The sequence below is a fragment of the Acanthochromis polyacanthus genome, chromosome 8, assembly GCF_021347895.1.
Source record: "Acanthochromis polyacanthus isolate Apoly-LR-REF ecotype Palm Island chromosome 8, KAUST_Apoly_ChrSc, whole genome shotgun sequence".
Taxonomy (NCBI): Eukaryota; Metazoa; Chordata; class Actinopteri; family Pomacentridae; genus Acanthochromis; species Acanthochromis polyacanthus.
In genome coordinates this window covers 25,588,641-25,610,044 of record NC_067120.1, presented here as the reverse complement: position 1 = coordinate 25,610,044, position 21,404 = coordinate 25,588,641, and the positions used below count along the sequence as shown (strand labels likewise).

The window sequence follows — 21,404 nt, the reverse complement described above, 5'->3', positions numbered from 1 at the left end:
CTGACATGATTTACACATCTATCTCTCGATCTTTGCTCTTCTAATATCCAGTGCCATGCTCCTTTGTGTCTCATCCTTTTTTTCATCTTTTGTCTTTGTTTCTTATGTTTATTTGACTTCAATATGATCTGTTTTCGTGTGTATATGGTTGCTGATTTCCACCATTGATGGTTTTGTTTCTTGTACATAATTTTTGTCAAAATTGTCCCTATCTTGAAATGTGAATAAACATTTTAAAAAAAAAAAGTCAATGCTGTGCTTCCTGACAGCTTTCGACGTCATATAGACGCGACGTCCAGGCGTTGTTTTTTTCAAAATTGGTACTGCGCCTGCGCAACGATAGGAGTCCTTGGCTGGTTGGCCTGCTGTAGGTTACAGAACCCGTGAGGGGACACAGACAAAATGCAGAGCTGGACACAGTTATACCGCTCTCTGGCCACGGTAAGGATTGTTATTATTAACCCACTACGCTGCATGCGTTGTCGTGACCGCTTTCACACTGGTCTTACTCACTGTTGAAACTGCACATAACAGCTATTTCCGACCAGCGGCAGGGGCCTGGTTAGCAGGTTAGCTAACAGCTCCAGCTCACTGAAGTCGTATGGAGAGACTGAAACTTCAGCCTAGGAGTCCGGAGTCGTTGTGGTTATTTTCAGCAAAGTACGTCGTTTAATGTCTGTTTAATGTGTTTGCAAGCTACATACGTTTCTGTTGTTAATCCGGCATTGGGAATATTACCAAAATCGTTCACGTTTTAAATATGAGGAGAACTTGTTGTGTTGCAGTGTTTTCAAGGGAAACCCATCTGGAAGAGATATCGCCAGCTAATTCGCACTGCAAACACATTTTAAATGTTTAGAGATTTGTGATATTTGTATTCTGCTAAGGTGAAATGGGTGTACGTCACTAATGCAAAATGGAAAAAGACATTTATTTGACTCTAAAGTTTACTGCTCTCCTTCTGCATGTCCTGTTAGCACGCTAAGCTAGGTTGCAGTGGTTACCTAACTTTTAAGGTAGTTAATGTCATAAGCGCAGCAATTGATGGCTTGTACCATAGTGTAGTAAGCTGTACAGCCAGTTAAGTGTTACCTGCTTCCGGTAAGAGACACGTTTCAGTGCTTAAACTTATTTATTCACTAACTGGTCGACTGTCGTGTCAAGATTTAACAAGAAGTGCACCATCCGTGCGATGCAAATAATTTTTCGGCAGATGATCAGTTTTTTTGGCACGACACTGGAAAGATTACAGACCTGGTGGTTTGATGTTCACCACTGACTGATAAGTTGGTCCCTGCTCACAAACCCCAAAATGTCCAAGAGGCTGTGACCCTTTTAAAGAAATGTTTTTGTACATGTGCAAATTAAACAGAAAAGGGAAAAATACTAATTTCATTTGGCACTGTAAATATTGTTTCATTATACAGATCTTACATTTTCCTGACATGCTGACTGTGTTGTAGCAAAATCCTTGCTGTGGTTCTTACCCTCTGTGTTGATGAGAAGCAGTACAAGGAAACTGTAGCAAAGAAAATGCTCAAATCAAATAGCAAGGTTTACCAGGAAAACACAGTAAACAGATACTTGAGACAGTAGAAGAGAAGTTGATTTGATCACTTTGACTTCTTATATTTAATGTTTTTGTTGGAATTTATTGTGTCCTGCAAAATATCACCCCACCCCTTCCTTGAAGGGTGTTGTGACTCTGTGTTAGCTCATTTTATGTTTGCTGGTCATTTTCTTGTAGTTATGTTTTATTCTGTGTGGTTTGCTTCACAGCGTAGCCACCATCTCCCCTGCAAACTGCATGGAGCCACAGCTCTTTCTGTCAGAACCTATGCTGATAAAGCCGCAAGTAAGTTAACTATATCTTATCAGGCTTCATTATTAACATGTTCTCTTATGCCCTTTAACCATATGTTGGAATTCTTTGTTCCGATTTATGGTTGTAACCAATTCCACATTATGTCTAGCTTTTTATTAGATACAAACAATGTTCAGTTGTTCTACAATGTATCATATACAGCCTTTCTATACTAAAGGAAACACTTCTTTTCTTATATCATATTATTTGCAGGAGTTACAGTAAGTTTGATTTTTTTCTTAAAAATCTAAATCCATGTGTCCATTCTAAATCTATTGCTGAAATCATCTAAAGGAATAGATGTCATTAAATCTGTTGTACAAATATTATCCTCTGTTGTAGCCTTCAGCAGTAAAGCAAAAGATTCTGTCATTCATGTCTGATGTATTGAAGCATCTGATTTAATGTCAAAGCATTAAGTCTCAACAGCAGGACTTCTAGCTTGACAGTGTAAATGCTTTGTTTCACATCTATGGTAGCGTTTCCATAATTATACACTACCATTCAAAAGTTAGGGTCACCCAGGCAATTTCATGTTTTCCATGAAAACTCGCACTTTACTTCATGTGCTAACATATTTGCACAAAGGTTTTCTAATCACCAATTAGCCTTTCAACACAATTAGCTAACACAATGTACCATTAGAACACAGGAGTGATGGTTGCTGGAAATGGGCCTCTGTATCCCTGTGTAGATATTCCATTAAAAATCTACTGTTTCCAGCTAGAATAGTCAGTTACCACAGTAACAATGTCTAGACTGTATTTCTGATTCATGTAGGTTGATGCTAGAGGTACGGACCCGTACCCGTAGCATCTGTACTAGAGTTACGGACCCGTTAAGGTCACTGAAGAGCTGGCGCCGGTTATTGCTGCACATTACAGGCAGTTTATATGAATGACTTTGACGGCGAACATTGTATAATTTAACCAAAAATACACTGTCTCCTCTCACACTTTAGACAATGTAGTTTTTACGCTTTTAGACGCCGTGTCTAAATTGTTTGAAGTCCAGTTCCTATTAATTAGTTTACCGCGTTCAGTGGTGGAAGCGGCTGACGAACTCCATTGCAAATGTTCCCATGTAATTTCGGACGCTAATTTACAAGATAAAATTAAGGATGTCGAATATGAAACAAACACTTGGGAATGGTGAGGAGCAGCTCTTTAATTCGGCATGAATTAAAAAAAAAACACAAACTCGATTTACTGTGATATTGTGAGATTTGTTTGTGGTGATGTAAATTAGCCATTCAACAGAGTCCGCTAACATTAAAGTGACTGACGTGCTGTGTCTGTGTTGACAGACGTAGAAAATACGTCAGGGTTTTGTTTAGGTTGTTATTATGTAATAGTCTGTCGCTGCTTTTGAAGGTAAAAAAATATTTGTAGTTTGCTGGCTGTTAGTTCCGCCATTTGTTTTGTTTGCCGTTTGTGCTTTATTAGAACAGGGTCACGTGAATAAAAAGTTCTGTTATTTTTAATCGCTGTCCGTGAAAAAGTCAGATAGTGATGTCGGACTTTTCCACAGACAACGATGACCCCAGCACACTGATTGTAAAATATTTCTTGTAATTTTATTGGAACTTGATATGGAATGAATGGACTTTAGTACACTGTTAATACACAAAGATGACTGACATGACAGGCTCCGCAAGCAGATTCACCTCGAATCACGGAAGCGCCTTCATCAGCGTAGCCGGCTTATTAATATTCATGTCCGTCGGATTACCAGCCAATCACGAAGCGCGTTCATCAGCCGGCTCATTAATATTTATGAGAAGGGAAAGTGCCGTATCCGTAGGCCACAGGCTAGGGGTACGGGTCCGTATCTGTAGACACTACCATTCATGTAATGTTATCTTCAGAGGAAAAAAACAGCTTTTCTTTCAAAAATAATGACATTTCTATGTGACCCCAAACTTTTGAATGGTAGTATAATTTTTTTTTTCCAAAGGTGAAAAATGTAGTCTTGAACCAATAAATGTATCATTAATTAGACCCTCCAGAAAAAAGCGATTATGCGATCGCATGAATTCCCGCATTAATCACCAAAATGCCACTGATTATGCGGAGGTCAATTATTTCCCGAAAGGCCGCATAATCCCCGTAAAACAGCGCATAATTCCCACAAGAATCTCACATTTCCACGAAAAAAAAGAGAAATATGCGGATCCCGCTTGATTTCACAATTTCCGCATAAAATGAGAAAACTATAACCAATATAAATGGAGTTGTGAATGAGTTTTTATGTGACACCCAGCCTGACGTCATCAGTTCGCGCATTCTCACACACACACACACACACACACACACACACACACACTAGAAGCACGAGGTGATGCAGAGCCAGTGTTGCCAACTTAGCGACTTTACAAAGTGTCCTAGCGACTTTTTGTGTCAAAAGCAACTAGCCACAAATCTAGCGACTTTTTCTGCCATTTTGGAGACTGACAGTAAAACTTGGATCATTCTGCCGTTACTGTTTTCAACGAGCAGCAGATGCTGCTGTGAGCTTCTCCCCATCCCAAAGCACAGGCTGCCAGTCCAGTAACCCCTCAGCAGTCCCAGTGTCTGATTAGAAGACACATCACTCCGCGGCCAGACGGCAGGTGAATCGCACATATTTTTGCATATTTCACAACTATTCGCATACTTTGCAACTTTCCGCAATTTCCCCGCATAAAATGGCATAAAAACCCTGCATATTTATTCGCATAATCAAGGATTTTTGCCCGCTTTTTTCTGGAGGGTCTAATTAATAGCTGCTCCCGGTGACTGTTTCTTCACAGTAAAAGCTATATTTAAAAAAAAAGGCCTTTCTTTAACAAGTTATCCACTGAATTCAACAGACTTGTGGTTCAAAAGTTAAACAGACTCTTATTGTGTAATTAAGCTGTCCTTGTATCTGTGCTCTGCCATGAAGCTGAGGTAAAAGTTACTGTGTTCCTCTCTGCAGTTGATGCAGACGTCACAGTGGTGGGCTCCGGTCCAGGTGGCTACGTTGCTGCCATCAAAGCTGCACAGCTTGGCTTCAAGGTAAGTCCATTTCCTTGCACCAATCTAGCTGATACTTTTATTTAATTAAATTTTATTTGATACACACATTTCCTTTGACAGACGGTGTGTGTTGAGAAAAATGCCACGCTGGGTGGGACTTGTCTCAATGTTGGCTGCATCCCATCAAAGGTAACAAACTAGTTTAGGCCTAATCAGAATTTTTTCTTGCAGTTGAAACAATGGAGTTACAAGCACTGTGAAGTCACCACTAATACTCTGATTACTTTGGGAAAGTTCATGCTATAATAACACCACCTTAGAATTGTTTATTCTCAATGTAGCCGCAAGGGGACACAAGCCAGTGTCTTATTGTGCCGGTCCCAAGCCCGGATAAATACAGAGGGTTGTGTCAGGAAGGGCATCCGATGTAAAACTCTGGCCAAATCAATCATGCGAATCAAATGGATGACTTCCATACCGGATCGGTCGAGGCCCGGGTTAACAACGACCGCCATCGGTGCTGTCGACCTACAGGGTGCCGGTGGAAAATGGACGACTGTTGGTCGAAGAAGGAGGGGAGGAAGCTGTGTTCATAGGAAGAGAGAGAAGAGGAACACCAAGAGTCTAGGACTGAGAGTAGGGACTTTGAATGTTGCAACTATGACAGGAAAAGATAGAGAGCTGGTTGACATGATGCAGAGGAGGAAGGTGGACATACTGTGTGTCCAGGAGACCAGGTGGAAAGGTAGTAAAGCTAGAAGTTTAGGAGCAGGGTTCAAGTTGTTCTATCATGGTGTAGATAGGAAGAGAAATGGAGTAGGAGTTATCTTGAAGGAGTTTGTTAGGAATGTCCTGGAGGTAAAAAGAGTGTTAGATCAAGTGATGAGCATGAAGCTAGAAATTGAAGGTGTGATGTTCAATGTTGTTAGTGGGTATGCTCCACAGGTAGGATGTGAGCTGGAGGAGAAGAAGAAATTCTGGTTGGACCTTGATGAAGTGATGCAGAGCATCCCTAGAAGTGAGAGAGTTGTCATTGGTGCAGACTTCAATGGACATGTTGGTGCAGGAAACAGAGATGGTATCCAAGAGAGGAACGCAGAAGGACAGATGGTGGTTGACTTTGCTAAAAGGATGGAAATGGCTGTAGTGAATGCTTTCTTCCAGAAGAGGCAGGAACATAGGGTGACCTATAAGAGTGGAAGTAGGAGCACACACGTAGACTACATCTTGTGTAGACGGTGTAATCTGAAGGAGATCAGTGACTGCAAAGTAATGGTAGATGAGAGTGTAGCCAAACAGCATAGGATGGTGGTGTGTAGGATGACCCTGGTGGTGAAGAAGATGAAGAGGGCAAAGGCAGAGCAGAGGACCAAATGGTGGAAGCTGAAAAAGGAAGAGTGTTGTATGAATTTCAGGAAAGAGTTGAGACAGGCTTTGGATGGTCAGGAGGTGCTTCCAGATGACTGGACAAGTACAGCAAATGTGATCAGGGAGACAGGTCGGAGAGTACTTGGTGTGTCATCTGGTTGGAAAGGAGATAAGGAGACTTGGTGGTGGAATGAGGAGGTACAGGAGTGGATCCAGAGAAAGAGGTTAGCTTAGAAGAAGTGGGACACTGAGAGGACTGAAGAGAGAAGACAGGAGTACAGGGAGATGCAGCGTAAGGTGAAAGTAGAGGTGGCAAAGGCCAAACAAGGGACTTACGATGACTTGTATTCTAGGTTGGACAGTAAGGAGGTAGAGACTGATCTGTACAGGTTGGCAAGGCAGAGAGACAGAGATGGGAAGGACGTGCAGCAGGTTAGGGTGATAAAGGATAAGGATGGAAGTGTGTTGACAGGTGCCAATAGTGTGATGGGAAGATGGAAAGAGTACTTTGAAGAGTTGATGAACGAGGAAAATGAGAGAGAACGAAGAGGTGACTGTTGTGGACCAGGAAGTAGCAAAGATTAGTAAGGATGAATTGAGGAGGACATTGAAGAGGATGACGAGTGGAAAGGCACTTGGTCCTGATGATATCCCTGTGGAGGTATGGAAGTGTCTCGGAGAGGTAGCAGTACAGTTTCTGACTGGGTTGTTCATCAGGATCTTAGATAGTGAGAAGATGCCTGAGGAATGGAGGAGAAGTGTGCTGGTGCCCATCTTTAAGAACAAGGGAGATGGGCAGACTTGTGGCAACTACAGAGGAATAAATCTGATGAGTCACACGATGAAGCTATGGGAAAGAGTAGTTGAAGCTCGGCTAAGGGCAGAGGTGAACGTCTGTGAGCAGCAGTATGGTTTCATGCCAAGAAAGAGTACAACAGATGCAATATTTGCTTTGAGGATGTTGATAGAGAAGTACAGAGAAGGTCAGAAGGAGCTGCATTGTGTCTTTGTAGATCTGGAGAAAGCTTATGACAGGGTGCCCAGAGAGGAACTGTGGTTTTGTATGAGGAAGTCGAGTGGCAGAGAAGTATGTTAGAGTGGTGCAGGACATGTATGAGGACTGTAAGACAGTGGTGAGGTGTGCTGTAGGTGTGACAGAGGAGTTCAAGGTGGAGGTGGGACTATAACAGGGATCAGCTCTGAGCCCCTTCTTGTTTGCTATGGTGATGGACAGGATGACAGACGAGGTTAGACAGGAGTCTCCATGGACTATGATGTTTGCAGATGACATTGTGATCTGTAGTGAGAGCAGGGAACAGGTGGAGGAGAAGCTAGAGGTGGAAGTTTGCCCTGGAAAGGAGAGGAATGAAGGTTAGCCGCAGTAAGACGGAGTATCTGTGTGTGAATGAGAGGGGCCCAAGTGGAAGAGTGAAGTTACAGGGAGAAGAGATCAAGAAGGTGGAGGATTTTAAGTACTTAGGGTCAACAGTCCAGAGCAATGGAGAGTGTGAAAAAGAGGTGAAGAAGTATGTACAGGCAGGCTGGAACGGCTGGAGAAAAGTGTCAGGTGTGATAGAAGAGTTTCAGCTAAAATGAAAGGAAAGGTTTACAAAACTGTGGTGAGACCAGCCATGTTGTTTGGTCTGGAGACAGCGTCCCTGAGGAAAAGACAAGAGGCAGAGCTGGAGGTAGCAGAACTGACGATGCTGAGGTTCTCTTTGGGAGTGACCAGGATGGATAGGATCAGGGATGAGTACATCAGAGGGACAGCACATGTTAGAGGCTTTGGAGATAAAGTCAGAGAGGCCAGACTGAGATGGTTCGGACATGTCCAGAGGAGAGAGAGTGAATATATTGGCAGAAGGATGCTGAGTTTCCCACTGCCAGGCAGCAGGCCTAGAGGAAGAGCAAAGAGGAGGTTTATGGATGTGGTTAAAGAGGACATGAAGGTAGTTGGTGTGAGAGAAGAGGATGCAGCAGACAGGGTTAGATGGAGGCAATTGATTCGCTGTGGCGACCCCTGAAGGGAAAAGCCGAAAGGAAAAGAAGAAGAATAAGAATTGTTTATTCTCAGATAGTTCTCATTGTTCTAGACAATTTCTTATACAAAGAAAAATCACAGTAATATGAAGAATCTGTCATAAACTTGGAAATTCAGTTGAAAAACCAAAGCCGGAAAGTAAAAAGATGTAAATATACTAGGGCTGGCCCGAATAGTGGTTTCTGGCCTCATAATCAAAGAAAATAACAAACCGCGTCTCCTTTACTGAAGAGCACTACCGAGTATAATCGGAACGACCTGAATGCTTCTGATCATTAATAGATGCACACTGTCACGTGTCTCGTCTCAGCCAATCAGAAAAAAGGATTCGGACTACAGCTCTCGCTCTCTGCACCTGGCTTACTTAATTTCCGCCAACACCCCTCCCCTTTTGCCACACACACACACACACACACACGTGCACATACACTTCCCTCATCCCCAGTCCCCTGGTCCTTGTGCATCCCAACTTGTTAACCCATGCGTTCTTTTCTTCCTGTATTATTGCTATTCAGGCCTTCAGCTGCTATTTGGCTGGCAATTAATTGGTCATTTCATTGTTTTTTAATCTCTCCATTACTTTCTCAATTGAGTGATTAATTATTTGTTCTATAAACTGTCAGAAAAGGGTGAAAAATATATTGTATCAGTATTTCCCAAAGCCCAAGCTGATGTCCTCAACTGTCTTGTCTTTTGTCCACAACTTCCCGCGCCGCAGTACAGATACTGAAAAAGTGTGGCTATACAAAATTCTAGCACTTTAGCCACAGTGGCTAGAGACAAATTTTCCCTAGTACAAGCACAGATTCGGGAAAATTTGGATACCAAAATGAATATCCGGATACCGCCGTAGCGAACGAATATTCGGGCATTCGGGATATTCGGGTCCAGCCCTGGAATATACTTTCACAAATCTGCTTACAAATAGAGAAAAGAGGACTTTTAAACTGAGCCTCCTGAGAATCATGACATTGTTGACTTGTGTGCCACAGTGATTTAGTGATAGCTGTTTGCGCATGCACAAGCTGGAGAGCTAATGGCTAAATCTGTGTACTGTTAGTTTCATCAGTTTGACAAATTGTAAATGAATCCAGACTAAAAATGTGGCTCTGGAAAAACCAGTTGTACCAGTTGTCTATCTGACACACGGTGTCACTCTGGCAATGGTAATTTCTTTTACTCATCTTATAGGTTTCCATTTATGCCTCTTTGTGTGAATCATTGGACCAAAACATTTTCGACTTCTCCAGGTGTACATTAAATTTATCTGATGAAATACAGGAGAAAGAAGCTCTGTTGAGGACATTTTTTTAGCAACCAGCCAACCAAGATAATGCACATAGTTAAACTATCTGTGTGTGTGTGTGTGCGCACACACATATAAGAAAACCTTGTTGTACATGTGTCAGAATAGCTCACCCAGCTGAGCTAATGGATGTTTTGTGTCTGCAGGCTCTGCTGAACAACTCGTACTTGTACCACATGGCTCATGGCAAAGACTTTGAAAGCAGAGGCATTGAAAGTAAGAGGCTTCACTGAATTTTAAAGGGACATTTTAAGGATTTTAAGTAGCTCACTGAGTTGAACCAGATAGAGTTGAAGAGGAATGTGTGTGGCTCAGTCCAGTGTCTTTACATCATCTATTAAATGGCAGGAAAGGGTAAAAAGTCACAGTTCCGGGGGGCCAGGTAACTGAACTGGTTGAGCTCACGATCCATAAACGGGGCCTATAGTCCCTGACACAGCAGCCTGAGTTTGATTCAAGATCACGGCCTTTTGCTGCAGGCCCTTTTGTCTAGAAAGTGATAAGTGCACAATGAGCCTCCACAACAGTCAAAGACGGCCCCATTTGCAGTGATGCACTATGAAGTTCAAGTACTGAGTGCTCACATTTAGGCCACTTGCATCACCAGTGCAAAATGGCAGCGCCCCTTTCCACCATATTTTGGCTTTGCTTTGGTGTAGTGGAGGGAATTATGATATGTGGGCCATCTGTATAAACAGTCTGGTTTTTTTTTCTCCTGTTTATATTTGCATAAGTATCCCTTACAACAGTGGAAGTAAGTAGGTGTTAATTTGCATTTTCTCTTGATGACATTCTCAAAACTTGGTGAAAAAGTGCACTGCATTTGGATAGAAACTAAGCTGTGTATGGTCTTAAAAAATTAACAACAAAAAGAGCTGTTTTACACACAGAGATTGTTTATTGAAGTTGTAACGTTAAAGAGTAGAACTGCGTCGCACCAAGAGTGAATTTGTTTCATTAGTGACCTGTCCTTAGTTTTTGCCCACAGTCATGCTTTCTTCACTCATTTTAAAAACATAGCTTGGCTTGGTATGCGGAAGAGACAACACTGAACTTTAGTAACTGAATAGTTGTGTTTACAGTATTTCAACAAATGCAGGTGCCCTTTAAAATAAAGATGCTGATGTAAGTGTGTCTCTGTCAGTTTCAGGCCTCTCGTTGAACCTGGAAAAGATGATGGCTCAGAAGAGTGGGGCAGTCAAAGCTCTGACCGGAGGAATCGCACATCTATTTAAACAGAACAAAGTCAGGGTCCTTTCTCTTTCTTAATGTATGTTTGCACATGTTACTGACAATCAAAAGCACAGGCAGGAGGGTTTATGTAGTGACATCACTCCCTTCAGGTGACCCATGTCAACGGTTTTGGGAGGGTGACTGGTAAGAACCAGGTGACTGCTACAACATCCGATGGTGGTGAACAGGTCATCAACACAAAGAACATCCTCATCGCCACCGGCTCCGAGGTCACACCTTTTCCTGGTATCCAGGTACAACTCCATTTGTGTGTAGTCACTATTTTCATTTCACAGATTTTTGCTTGCAAGAAATATGGATTCCTTTAACATAATAGAAAACAAATAAAAATACTAAAATAAACAGGTGATTGATGTGTTCATTGCTGTTTATTGTTGCTAATGCTTTGCTCCTTAGGCAAAACAATGACTAACTTTCTGTAGTAGTGTTTCATCCGAGGAAGCAGGATTCCTGGGGATACACTTTGAACCTGTTCCCTCGGAAATGTAATATCAAGAAACCAGGAAAAAATACTTGAGAAAACTAAATGAGCTGATGCCAGATTATTTGCTTTAATGCTTTTGTTTTTGTACAGTGAGAAACTGCCAAATATTGGTTTCACAAGGCTTTTCTCAGCAGACATACCATAGGCTATAAACTTGACAATTTGTATTCCTGCTCACAGCTAGAGCAAAGTTCAGACTGCAAGCAGAATTTATGTTCATTATAATGTCTGCTAACATAAATTAAGATTTTTTGCCTTAGTAATTATTTATCCACCAAATAATACACTAATGCAGTCAGGTTGGGAAATGTAGGCTTATACATATTTGTTCTTGTTGCTCTTACAGTTGTTTGACCAATACCTAAAACCTTGAAAAATAAACTAATTTTGCAGGATGTCTAGCACAGAGCGCTTCTGGTCTTTGGAAAGAAGGCTCTAACATTCAAACAATTCTCTACTCTGCACAGCAGAGAGCTACTTTGAAGTCAAAGGATAATTTTGGTTCCGTCAATACAAACAGCTCCTTTCACACTTAAACCTATTGTGCATGTACAAATATTGATTATTGCAAAATCTGTAAAGATTCCATTTTTAACAGGCAGCTCCAGCATGTTTGTCTGAATATTTTGTTTTTTTGTTTGTTTCATTAGATCGATGAGGAGACTGTTGTGTCATCGACAGGAGCTCTTTCTCTGAAGAAAGTACCTGAGGAGTTGATTGTGATTGGAGCTGGAGTCATTGGAGTGGAGCTAGTAAGCATCACTTTAGTCTGAGTCATCCAGAAACACATTAAAATGTTGGTTATTTTCTAACTGTGTGGTCAGGACTGTTAAGCAATGAACACCCCTGATCATCAGAGCACCAACATATCCCGCCTCTCCTTTGCTCTGGGAAAGTCAGATTGCATTTGTGATTTGTGTTTGTCCTCCTATCCTACAGGGCTCAGTGTGGCAGCGTCTGGGCTCAAAGGTCACAGCGGTGGAGTTCCTCGGTCATGTGGGTGGCATGGGCATCGACATGGAGGTCTCCAAGAACTTCCAGCGCATTCTGCAGAAACAGGGCCTCAAGTTCAAGCTCAGTACGAAAGTCATGGGAGCTACAAAGAGGCCTGATGGCAAGATTGATGTGGCGTGAGTAACGCAACCCAAGAGCATCAGATTGTTCTATGTAGATAGTAGAATCTGAAGTAAGTCTTGAATATTAAAATGCAAGTGGAGTGTGTGCCCTGCTTGGTAACCAGCCAAGTTGTGTTTTGTGGTTCAGAGTGGAAGCAGCAGCTGGAGGGAAGAATGAGACTCTGACATGTGACGTGCTGCTGGTCTGCATCGGCAGACGACCTTTCACCCAGAACCTCGATCTCGAATCTGTTGGCATTGAGCTGGACAACAGGGGTCGCATCCCTGTCAACAACCGCTTCCAGACCAAAGTGCCGAGGTACCTTCTAGCTCAGGTTGTCTAGTGTAATCTAAGAATCATTTGTAAGAGGCACAGTGACCTGTTAGTCTCTGGGAAACTAAATACTAAAAGCCTTTTACAGTTTATTAATATAGTGCATCCTCTTTCAGTCCATCCAAGATTTTGCGGGCGTTTTTCGTGATTGTTGCGGCTGAAAATGCCTGAATTTGCGGCAACTTTTCTAAAAAATAAAAGTTGGGGTGTTTTGAGCTTATTTATTGTGATGAAATTGCAGGAGACAGTGACAATTGCTAAAAAGCTGCATTTTTGTCAAGCTTGTAGAACATGTTTCAACACTGTAGTTGACAATATTTATTCCAGAATTAATTATTTAACGTTCCAACCCATTTCCACAAAAGCTGGCACACCATGGTGGGAAATTAGCGGCAGCCAGATACTGGTTTAATATGACTTGGTTGGTAGATTTAAGGCACAAAATGATAATTTACTATTGAATGAATCATATTTGGACATATCTGTCAGTGGCTTAACCCTTTAAGCTTCAGTGTACCGCCGGCGGTACACCTACTAATTTGCATAGGAATTTCAAGAATGTCCGACGGCTGCAAACCCGATTATACAAACACTATACACCGATGGAAAGCTTAGATTCTCATGAATCCGCCGGTATAAACCACTTTCAGATGCGATTACCACAGCGGGTGAGAAAAACACATTTGTCCGACAAAAACAAATATTCATCCATCCGTTCTCTATACACGGCTTCAACGCACACAGCGCGACTCACATTTCCGGGTTTATTATTACACACACAAAAAAAGATTCCACAAAAAACGGCCATAATCCAACCTTTTACATCCAGATGACACAAGCCAGTAAACTATTTTGTCCAAAACATGTCCTGAAGTCGTATAAAATCCCCGAATCGGTCGTTTTCAAGGAAATGCACCTCCCGATGCACGTCCAATATTCCCCGTATTTTTCGTAATTTTTTTTATTTAAAAATAGAATATTAGCGATTTTTTTGTACTGAAAACGGCTGGAAATGACTGAAGCTTAAAGGGTTAAAAAGTTAATTTCACTTCCTGGCACACACATGTTCACACACACGCTCATGGCTTGTCACGTCAATTAACAAGAACAGCACTGAGAGAGCGCAGTACTCTATGAAGACTGTTCATTACCTGACCTCGCGCTGAACGCAGATGTGTGTTATACATGTTTACGTACCGAATCGCATGACCTAAATATGTAGCAGGCGACGGGAATTGATGGGACTCAGAAACGCCCCCACAATTTAATCAGTTGTTCTTTGTGTCATTTCCGATACATCCACAGCGGTAGATTTATTGTAGGATCACAATCATGTGATCGTCAGCAGGCCACTGAGGTAGCGTTCACCTGTTGCCATGGTTACCGTGCTGCTATCAGAGACCATGCCGCTACCTCAGTGGAAAACAAATCTGTGGATCGAAACTTTAAGCCGTATCAGATGCCGAAGTCCAATTACTTGGTCCTTGTGTCATTTCTGACCGACCCTGAAAATTTCATTCAAATCCCTGAGTCCGTTTTTGAGTGATGTTGGTAACAGAGGAAGGATTCGCACACGCTGATTTTCACATAACTCCGCCGTGTTCTTTGGTGGAGTAATTAATCTAATTTACCTCATTCTTTCAGTGCTCTAACAGATCTGGATGCAACAGTTTCCATCATGGTGATTTGTCTGGTCTGTTGTCCGCTCATTTCAGTTGTTCTAATATGTTTCGTGTTTTAAAAAAAGTGTGTCTCAATTGATGATTTGTTTTTCTTTTTTTTGTATTCCACCACAATATTGCACGGGTGTAAAACAGTTTAGCTCCGCTTTGGTGAGGAACATCAGTGAATTAATTGTTTATCATGGTCTTCAGCAGTAATTTTTGTTGGTGAATGAGAGACATTAGTGTCTCACGTCTGCATCTTCAAACTATAAACAAGGAAGTGAATTTGGTGGCGTACGTGCATTATGTTTGCGCTGGGAGCTGCTATGATTGGTGGAACTCATGGGAGGCGGGCCAAAATTGTGGGAAAGTTGCGGTGATTAGACAAAATTGCAAGGCCGCGCAAAATTCACGGAGATTGATTGATTTTGCGTGAATTCGCGCGATCCCAACGTTGCGAATTCCTGGAGGGAGTGCTCTTTCCTTTATTTTAACAATGTATGCTTACAGACAGAGGAGCTCATCATTACAGCCCAGCCTGAACTATTGAAGCCAGTTAGAATATTGGTCAACACTATTTAATAAGCATCCCTTAAATTCACAAGAATTTTCATGAAAATATGTGGAAATTATTGCGCACAGCACATAAACATATACTTCCATTCGAAAGCTTGGGGTCTACCAGACAATTTTATGTTCTCCATGAAAACACAAATTTATTTATGTGCTAACATAATTGCACAAGGGTTTTCTAAACATCAGTTAACCTTTCACCACAATTAGGTAACACAATGTAGCATTAGAACACAGGAGTGATGGTTGTTGGAAATGGGCTTCTATACCCCTATGGAGATATTCCATTAAAAATCAGCTGTTTCTAGCTAGAATAGTCATTTACCACATTAACCATGTCTAGACTGTATTTCTGATTCATTTAATGTTATCTTCACTGGAAAAAACTGCTTTGCTTTCAAAAATAAGGACATTTCTAAGTGACCTCAAACTTTTGAACGGTAGTGTAAATATAACATGAGAATCAGTGACAACACAAATACTACAACAAGTCTACTAACTGCTATCTAATTATTGAACAAAACAGCTACCATCTGTGCTATTTACAATTCACTAGATTACCGGTACTCTCTTCTTAGTATAACGAATCACTCATGACAGTATGAGGTTGGGATCATGAAATCAAGGACAGAAATTTCACATGCTGCAGCAGTTAAAAGATGGATAAAAATTGTTAACGTAATTTGCCATTTTTAATTTTAATCACATGCAGGAATTATTAATCAGTTCTTTCATATGTAATATATGTTTTTAAATGTAAAACTTGCCTGCATGATTTATTGTTGTTTGGTGTAGTGTACAGATGAATATTTCTTTGAAATTATTTTGCTGAGACAACCTCTTTGATGTACTGCTTTTTTTCTTTCATTTGGTTCTCCCTCTTCCTTTAGTATTTATGCAATCGGTGATGTCGTCGCCGGACCGATGTTGGCCCACAAGGCTGAAGATGAGGGCATCATCTGTGTGGAGGGCATGGCTGGTGGTGCTGTGCACATTGACTACAACTGTGTTCCCTCCGTCATCTACACACACCCTGAGGTGGCCTGGGTGGGCAAGACAGAGGAGCAACTCAAAGAGGAGGTGAGAGTCAGGCGGTGTCTGTTTAAAGCTTGGGTCCTAAACAACACCTTACTTATCATAGCCTTTTTTGAGTGAAGCATTTTTTAATTTAAAACTGCAGTAACTATTTTTTATTTTTTAGCCTCTGGGCAGCAGCAGATGCAGTGACATATCAAGCACTTATGGGGCAATACTATCACTCATTTGTAGTTGTATTTTGTGCACCAAATGAATCGAAGTACAACATTGAGTTTCTTTTTGCTCAATTTTTGATCTAGTCCAGCTCCTGAGAGGAATATCTGGCACTTTAGGTTCAAGAGATTCAAGATTGAAGAACTTTGTCATACACACAATGGAAACACTGTGGTTATCCTGAGTATTGAAATTCTTATTTTGCGAGTTCCCTTCACACAACTGAAATAACAAATAAAATGAAATGAAATAAAATTTAATATAATAAAAATAAGCTAAAATAAAAATTGTTGAAAAAATAAATTGTTTGTGCAAATGTTAGCATCTTGTGCAAGACTGTCATGTTAACAAGTGTCGATATATGCAAATGTTGATATGTGCAAAGGCAGGAGATATGTGCAACATATTGCTGTGTATAGAGATTGCAGGTGAGTCAGTGATTTAGTAGCCTGATGGTCTGTGGATAGAAACTGTTTTACTTTATGCTGATGTGCTCTATTATCTTCTCCAGCTTATCTGTTGGCTTTTTACAGTTTTTAGCATGAATACAGCACTAACATAGTTGCACAAGGGTTTTCAAGCAAAATGAGAACATTGTGGCCTGACAGCTAAACAATCACCTGAACCTCAGTGGGAAATGGAAAGGTGCAGGGAGCTGCAGACTAAACTGAAAAGTCGTCACCTAATCAACAAAGATGCAAAAGTTTCTGCTTTTACTGCATTTTGTGCATTTAACAGCCACTGTGAAATTAACATGATCTCGAAATGAGCTGTACTGAATCAGTAGTGCTGGAAAAGGTACTCACACCTCAAAACTACTGCAAAAGTAACCACGTAAAAAAATGTACTCCATCGTAAGGTAAAGTCCAGCAGTTCTACTTAATATACTGTTTGACAGATCTGAACAGACTGTTATGTTTTGAATACTGCTGACAAGAATCCATCTTCTGCATATAGTGAATATGAATCTACAAAGTACTGAATGTGGTAAAAAGCAAATGTGATGAAATAAAGAGTGCATCATTTGCATAGAGTGGAAGAACGGTCCAGTTTGATCATAATTAGAATTATGGACATCACCCAAGTGAAAGTACATAGTTATTTGCCACTACTTAAGAACACTTGGATTCATTGCTGGTCAAAAGTTTGGGGTCACACAGACAATTTCATGTTTTTATGAAAACTCACACTTTAATTTATGTGCTAACATAAATGCACAAGGATTTTCTGATCAGTTAACCTTTCAACACCATTAACTAACACAATGTACCATTAGCACACAGGAGTGATGGTTGCTGGAAATGGGCGTCTGAGGCCCATGCCGATATTCCATTAAAAATCAGCTGTTTCCAGCTGGAATAGTCATTTACCACACAATGTCTAGACTGTATTTCTGATCAATGGGCCTCTGTACCCCTATGTAGATATTCCATTAAAAATCAACTGTCATTTTTTTAGTCATTTACCACATTAACAATGTCAGGACTGTGTTTCTTAATAATTTAATGTCGTCTGGAAAAATGCACTGGAGAAATTAATGGTTTCTAAATGACCGTAAACTTTTGAACATATGTTTTTTTTGTAGTGAAACAGAGCAACTTCAGAATGTCAACATGTTATTAACAATGTCAACCACTTGGTGGCAGTACTTCTCCACATTTTAAATCACCACAAGGTCACTTCAAAGAATCTCTATGTTTGAGCTGGCAAACATACAGAAGCTAGTCTGGAAGGCATTTCAAAAATTTCCCTACTGCTAGCCATGGTTGTGCTGTTTTCATCAAGGTGCAAAACTTTATATAGCAGTTAAAGATATGGAACAATGCAGCTGGAGGTTTTTTTTTTTTTTATGCTTGCGGTTTAGAGGTTTAAAAATGAGAAATTAGCAACATTTGAATTTTCATGACCCTGTGAGGATGACTAATATTGCAGCATAAGCAATATGTAATCTCAGTGTTGTTTTCAGTGCTGAAAGCCCAGTAGGGTTTGTCTCACTCTTCCACCTCCCCTCCTCAGGGTGTCCCTTACAAAGTTGGCAAGTTCCCCTTCGCAGCCAACAGTCGAGCCAAAACCAATGCTGACACTGACGGCATGGTGAAGATCCTCAGCCACAAAGAGACAGACAGGATGATGGGAGCTCACATCCTTGGATCAGTAAGAGCTTCATACTAAACACAGACTACATGTGACTGACTAATCAAAGCTGTGAGCACCAGCAGCTGTCATCTTCTGTCTTGCTGAAGATGACAGCTCTTGGAAGACTATGAAAAGCTGGCTGATAAATCAGTGAAAGCTGCCACCAAGTTATTCTTCAGTTATCAGGTGTTTTTTCCAGTCTTACTGCCAAACTTAAAGGTTTGTGGTTCTACTGTTTGTGTTGAACTTTCTTGAAGATATATGTAGTAATGCACCAAGCGTAATTAAAGTTAGGGTGCTACAGGTGTTTGTTTAATACCAAAACTGGCCAGAGAATCTTTCAAAAAGTGCCCATGCCATTGGACATTTCAAGATGGTATCATTGGTCTTCTTGTTCTCCTGCAGTGAACTGCATTGTGTTTTTGTTTTTACTTTAAACAAATACAACTGGAAAAGCTAGAAAATCATTCAGAGAATGCAGTACTCTGCCAAGGCTGCTCAGACATTGTATGATTTCTGATGGATGAAATCTTTAAGAAATTGTTGATCCGCATTGATTGGTTTGTAGTTGGATCGTAACATAATCATGGGATTGTCAGCAGGCAGCTGACGTAGTGTTCAGTTGTAGTCATAGTTACAGTGACGACATGTCGTTATCTCACAATGATACAGAAATGTTTAACAAATCCATGGAACTAGACTATAAGCTCCATCACTGCCAAAATCTACCGGTTATCACTTGGTCAAGTTGTCATTTTTGACCTTACCTGAAGATTTCATCTAGTCCTTTTATGAGTAATGTTGCTGACAGTCGGACAGACAAACCAATAGCAATCGTCACATAACTCCGCCGAGGCTCTGCCCCATTGACAGCGTAGAAAACACTAAAAAAACAAAATATCATACAATGCATAAGGAAATTTGTTTATTAGTTTGTCGCAAACCTTATCAATAATCACTGTACTGGAGCGTCTTTTGAACACAGTGATTAGTGACTGTTCTTTTACTGCAGAATTGAAAAGTACAGTACATGTTCATTGTGGCACACTTCAGGATTCAATGTATTTCTAAATTTGCAATATAAAAAGCATAGTCTCATCACTTTAGTGTCCAATGTGGTTGTAATGCTACTCTCAAAATGACAAATCTGAAAGACAATGTGCATATTTTTAGTTCCCTATTACCATTTATTTTAACATGGTGTCCTGACGGTGTCCCACAAAAATATCACTGTCACAGACACATTAGTGTTTTTCATTTTAAAATGCATTACTCCAAAGAGAAGGTGAGACATGTTAAACTAAATGCTGCTGTTTGTGTTTTCCCTGCAGGGAGCCGGAGAGATGATCAATGAAGCTGCTTTGGCCATGGAGTACGGGGCCTCATGTGAGGATGTTGCCCGGGTCTGCCATGCCCATCCTGTAAGTCCAAATGAACCATACAAGTGCATCACAGTACCACACACATTGAGGAATTGTTTCAGCCCTAAACTGATAATTTATTCCATTTTCCACTCTGTCAGTGTGAGGACAATTTTGGATGTGATCTGAATGTCAGAAAATGGAGAAAAATGCATGTTATAATTTCCTAAAGCCTCAAACCACAAAATATTTAGTTTACTATCACATAAGATTAAAAAAAGTGTTTTCACTTGAGAAAGCTTAATTTTTCAAACTGCTGCTTAATTTACTGATGACCATCAAACTGATTTAATTCATTTTAAAATTCAGCTTTTATTCAACTGTATATCCACCACCATTTCACGACCTTTTATATTTTGCTCAAATTTGTAAAATAAAGTTTTCTTCTAACTCTGACAAACAGTGATGTAAAATCAATGAAACTAAAACTGCATTTTTCCTTAACCACCTTATGTTTGTCTTATTCTTTCTGCAGACAGTGTCGGAGGCTTTCAGAGAAGCTAACCTCGCCGCCTCCTTTGGCAAAGCTATCAACTTCTAATCTGCCAGCCGCTGTCGCACCTTCAGCAGACGTAGCAGTGGAGAAGCACAAAGCTGTGTGTCTGCGTCAACACCTGCATCAGTTTCACCCCATTGAGATCCTCTGTATACATCCAACCTGTACCACATTTAGTTCTAATGTTATTTAAATGTTCTCCATAAAATAATAAAAGGGGGTTTGGGTGGTAACTAAGCACTGACTGCAGTCAGTTTGTTTTCCACACATAGTTTGAAAGATTCCAGAAGAGAATATCATGCACTTATTTCCAGGATATAGAGGTATAAATATTACTTTGGCAGGGTGCCTGTGGTTTCTCTTAGAAGGGAAAAAAGAGATCTTTTTGTCTTTTGGTTTTTTACAGTGTGAAAGAATTCAACTGAACAGTAATATGGGTAGTCAGAGCAGGAAACTGGAGCTGCTTGTGCTTTCACATTTGTAAACTTTAAAGGTCAAAGCCGCACTAAAAATTGCACTTTGTGGGTCAAACCAATTGAAACATGTCAAACTCCTTTCCCTGCTTCAGTCAGTGTATTGTGCAAAATCAGATTTACAACATCCATGAGGGTTTCTCTACACAGAGAACAGCTGTTTTCTGTCTACCTGGTATTGATGGACCCACATTAAGTCATTGGTGGCGATCGGTTAGTAGTTTCCTGCTCTTATTGCTTCACTGTGATTGGCTGTGGCCTGTTCTTGCTTATTTCACCTTCTAAACCAATAAATGCAGTAAAGTAAGACTACAATGTGTAGCTTTACATGTTTAACTTTTAGTGAAGGCCTTAGTCTGCTTCAGACCAACAGGCTGTACATCCACATTGTACCACATCTAAAGGTAAAAGCCTTTCTGTCTGTCTGTAGTGTTCACATTGGGATGTCCCTTGTCACTGATTTTCCCTCTCTATAAACACATTAATGTTCAAGTACACCAAATAGTTTAAATAAGGATAATGCAGATTTTGAGACAGCCTATCGTAGGAGACATGCATGGGCTCTTCGTTGATGTAAAAAAAAAAAAAAAAAAAAGCAAAAGAATTGGTGTTAATGCAAGAGTCG

At 40.7% G+C, this 21,404-nt stretch overlaps 1 protein-coding gene across 1 annotated transcript; it reads left to right on the top strand.

Annotated features, from left to right (window-relative positions):
• The first annotated feature begins 303 nt into the window (after positions 1 to 303).
• dldh (dihydrolipoamide dehydrogenase) lies at positions 304 to 21,088 on the top strand. Its single transcript, XM_051951581.1, has 14 exons — positions 304 to 441; positions 1,780 to 1,855; positions 4,823 to 4,902; positions 4,984 to 5,052; positions 9,725 to 9,794; positions 10,723 to 10,823; positions 10,922 to 11,065; positions 11,967 to 12,068; positions 12,256 to 12,446; positions 12,580 to 12,750; positions 15,893 to 16,082; positions 18,270 to 18,407; positions 19,721 to 19,810; positions 20,286 to 21,088. Exons 1-14 carry the CDS (start codon positions 403 to 405, stop codon positions 20,349 to 20,351), a joined length of 1,527 nt encoding a protein of 508 aa, XP_051807541.1. The 5' UTR covers positions 304 to 402; the 3' UTR covers positions 20,352 to 21,088.
• Positions 21,089 to 21,404: the final 316 nt, after the last annotated feature.